This window comes from Pollicipes pollicipes, unplaced genomic scaffold (assembly GCF_011947565.3).
Source record: "Pollicipes pollicipes isolate AB1234 unplaced genomic scaffold, Ppol_2.1 Scaffold_6138;HRSCAF=7277_pilon_pilon_pilon, whole genome shotgun sequence".
NCBI lineage: Eukaryota > Metazoa > Arthropoda > Thecostraca > Pollicipedomorpha > Pollicipedidae > Pollicipes > Pollicipes pollicipes.
In genome coordinates this window covers 33,379,437-33,382,151 of record NW_023596818.1, presented here as the reverse complement: position 1 = coordinate 33,382,151, position 2,715 = coordinate 33,379,437, and the positions used below count along the sequence as shown (strand labels likewise).

Sequence of the window (2,715 nt, the reverse complement as noted above, 5' to 3'; positions counted from 1 at the left end):
AACACACGGCCATCAGCATATTCTGTAGACTTGAAAAGCTGCTGAGCGCAACATTAAGTACACGACCCCCGAAGCATCAAGCAACGCGAGTTGGCAGCACTGGAAAACGCAATTATTCATCAATCATGTTATTCTTTTAAAAAACAATATGTTCTCTGGTCATCTCCAACAAAAAATCTGCTATAGCAAAATCTGCTGTAGCCACGGCACGGCACCAGGGCGTACACATCTCAATGCATGTTTCTGGGGATACGGGCATAGGCGTGATTAGATCCATGGCTTAAGGCCCTGCCCGACTGCCTGATGGACCAATGGTCAACAACAGCTAAGCTGCTGTAGCCACTGCGTCAAACAACTGGCTGGGACCGGCTTTCCAGCCATGCACTGCCGGTGCCAGCAGTCATAACATGCGTCCAGTAATTGCTAAAAGACTAGAGTCATCCTCAGCATGCTGGCAGAACCGCGGATCACCGCCGCCAGTCCATCAGTGCGGCCTGAAGCCGGTCACGCTTTCGACGGCGCTGTCCTCCTGGTGAGCCGACATCGGCTGGTACGAGTTCAGCTCCATGCTGAAGGTGGCCGTGCCGGAGCTGAGGGTGCGCAGCGCCGTCGAGTAATCGCGCAGCTCAGCCAGCGGCGTGTCGCTCAGCACCAGCTTGTCGCCCTGCCAATCACGCACGTCCCTGATCTGCGCGCGCCGGGCGGCCAGGTCGGCCAACACGGCGCTCAGGTGCGCAGCATCCGTCGTCACATGCAGACTCATGACCGGCTCCAGCAGGCGGCAGCCGGCGGCGCGCAGCAGCTCGGCCGTGCAGCGCGACGCGGCCGCCGCCACCACGTGCTCGGCCGTGCGCGGCGCCACCTGCAGCCACGAGAGGCGCGGCTGCACGCCGACCACGGGACAGCCGAGCACGGGCCCGTGCGCCAGCGCCGCCAGCACGCCGCGCTCGGCGGCGGCCAAAAGACGCGGCCGCAGCAGGCGCAGCTGCTCGGCGCTCTCTTCGGTGGGCGCCAGCAGCAGGCGCGGCGGCCGCGGCGCCTCCTCCTGCGGGCTGAGATGCAGGTGCAGCTCCACCTCGTGTGCCGTGTCGGCGATGCGGCGCGCCAGCCGCTGGCGCAGGTCGGCGGCGGCGCGCGGCGTCTCGCGGTACGACACCTGCGGCTCGCCCATCTCGGCGTCGACGCCGTGCTCGCGCGACAGGCGGTCACGCACGATGGACAGGTGCAGCTCACCCATGCCGGCTAGCACCGTCTGGCCCGTCTCCTCGTTGTGCGTGACGCGCAAGCTGGGGTCCTCGCGCTGCAGACACTCGAGCGCCTGGTCCAGCGCCTTGGCCTTGGCCAGCGACGGCGGCTCGACCGAGCAGAAGAAGACGGGCTCCGGCACGGGCACGCCGAGCAGCGCGGCGCTGCCGGCGGCGCCGGCCCGCCGCCGCGCCGCCGCCGCCGCCGACTGGCTGGCTGTCAGCGTGTCGCCGGTGCCGGTCGCCTTCAGGCCGCTGACAACGGCAATGTGCCCGGCGGCCACGGCCTCCTCCTCGGTCAGCTGCTCGGCGCTGGGCGTCATGACGCGCACGAGCCGCTCGGCCTGGCCGCGCGTCACGTTGTACACCCGCTGGCCCGGCTTCAGCTCGCCCGAATACACGCGCACGTACGTCAGTGCGCCACGCTGCCGGCAGTGCACCGTCTTGAAGGCGAGCGCGCAGAGCGTGTCGCCGTAGAGCCGGGCGGCATCCGGCTGGCGCTCGGCCGGCGTCGGCAGCAGGTGCAACACCGCCTCCAGCAGCGGCTGCACAGCGGTGTTGCGGTAGGCGCTGCCGCAGAGAGCGGGTAGCGCGGCGCGGCGCAGCGTCAGCCGGCGCAGCGCCGTGCGCAGCTCGTCGCCGTCCACCTCCGTCGCCGACGCCGCCTCCAAGTAGCGCGTAGCCAGCTGGTCGTCCAGGTCGGCCGTCTGTTCGACGAGCGAGGTGCGAGCGGCCGCGGCGCGCGTCCACAGCTCGCCGTCACCGTCCTCGCGCAGGGGACGCGCCTCGAAGACAGTGCCGTCACCGCCGCGCGGCCACTCCAGCCGCGTCATGGTGGCGAGGTCGACGACGCCGCGGAACTGGGCGCCGACGCCGAGTGGCAGCTGCGTCAGCAGCGGCGGCACGCGCAGCCGCTCCTCCACCGAGCGCAGCGACGCCGCAAGATCGGCGTTCGCCTTGTCCATCTTGTTGACGAACACAATCACGGGCAGCTGGTACCGGGCCGACTGTCGCCAGACGGTGAGTGTCTGCGCCTGTACGCCGGCCGCCGCGTCCAGAACGGCCACGGCGCCGTCCAGCACGCGCAGCGAGCGCTCCACTTCCAGCGTGAAGTCGGCGTGGCCGGGCGTGTCGATCAGGTTGATGCGGTGGTTGTGCCAGGGCAGCGAGACGGCCGCCGCGCCCACCGTGATGCCGCGCGCTCGCTCCTGCTCCAGGAAGTCCATGGTGGCCGCGCCGTCGTGCACTTCTCCCATAGCCGCGATGGCGCCGCTGTAGTACAGCAGTCGCTCCGTCGTCGTCGTCTTGCCAGCGTCGATGTGTGCAATGATGCCGACGTTGCGCACCAGGGCGTCGACGGCCGCCTCCGGGGTGCGGCGGCGGCGCGCACTCGGCTTGCCGCGCCACGCCAGATGCGCGTGACGGCGACCGAGGGCGGCCGGCAGCATGGCGAGTAGCGCCGCCCCGCGGC

At 69.3% G+C, this 2,715-nt stretch overlaps 1 protein-coding gene across 1 annotated transcript; it reads right to left on the bottom strand.

Annotated features, from left to right (window-relative positions):
* Window positions 1–2,715, bottom strand: mRRF2 (mitochondrial ribosome recycling factor 2). Its single transcript, XM_037229518.1, has one exon. It carries the CDS (start codon window positions 2,690–2,692, stop codon window positions 485–487), a length of 2,208 nt encoding a protein of 735 aa, XP_037085413.1. The 5' UTR covers window positions 2,693–2,715; the 3' UTR covers window positions 1–484.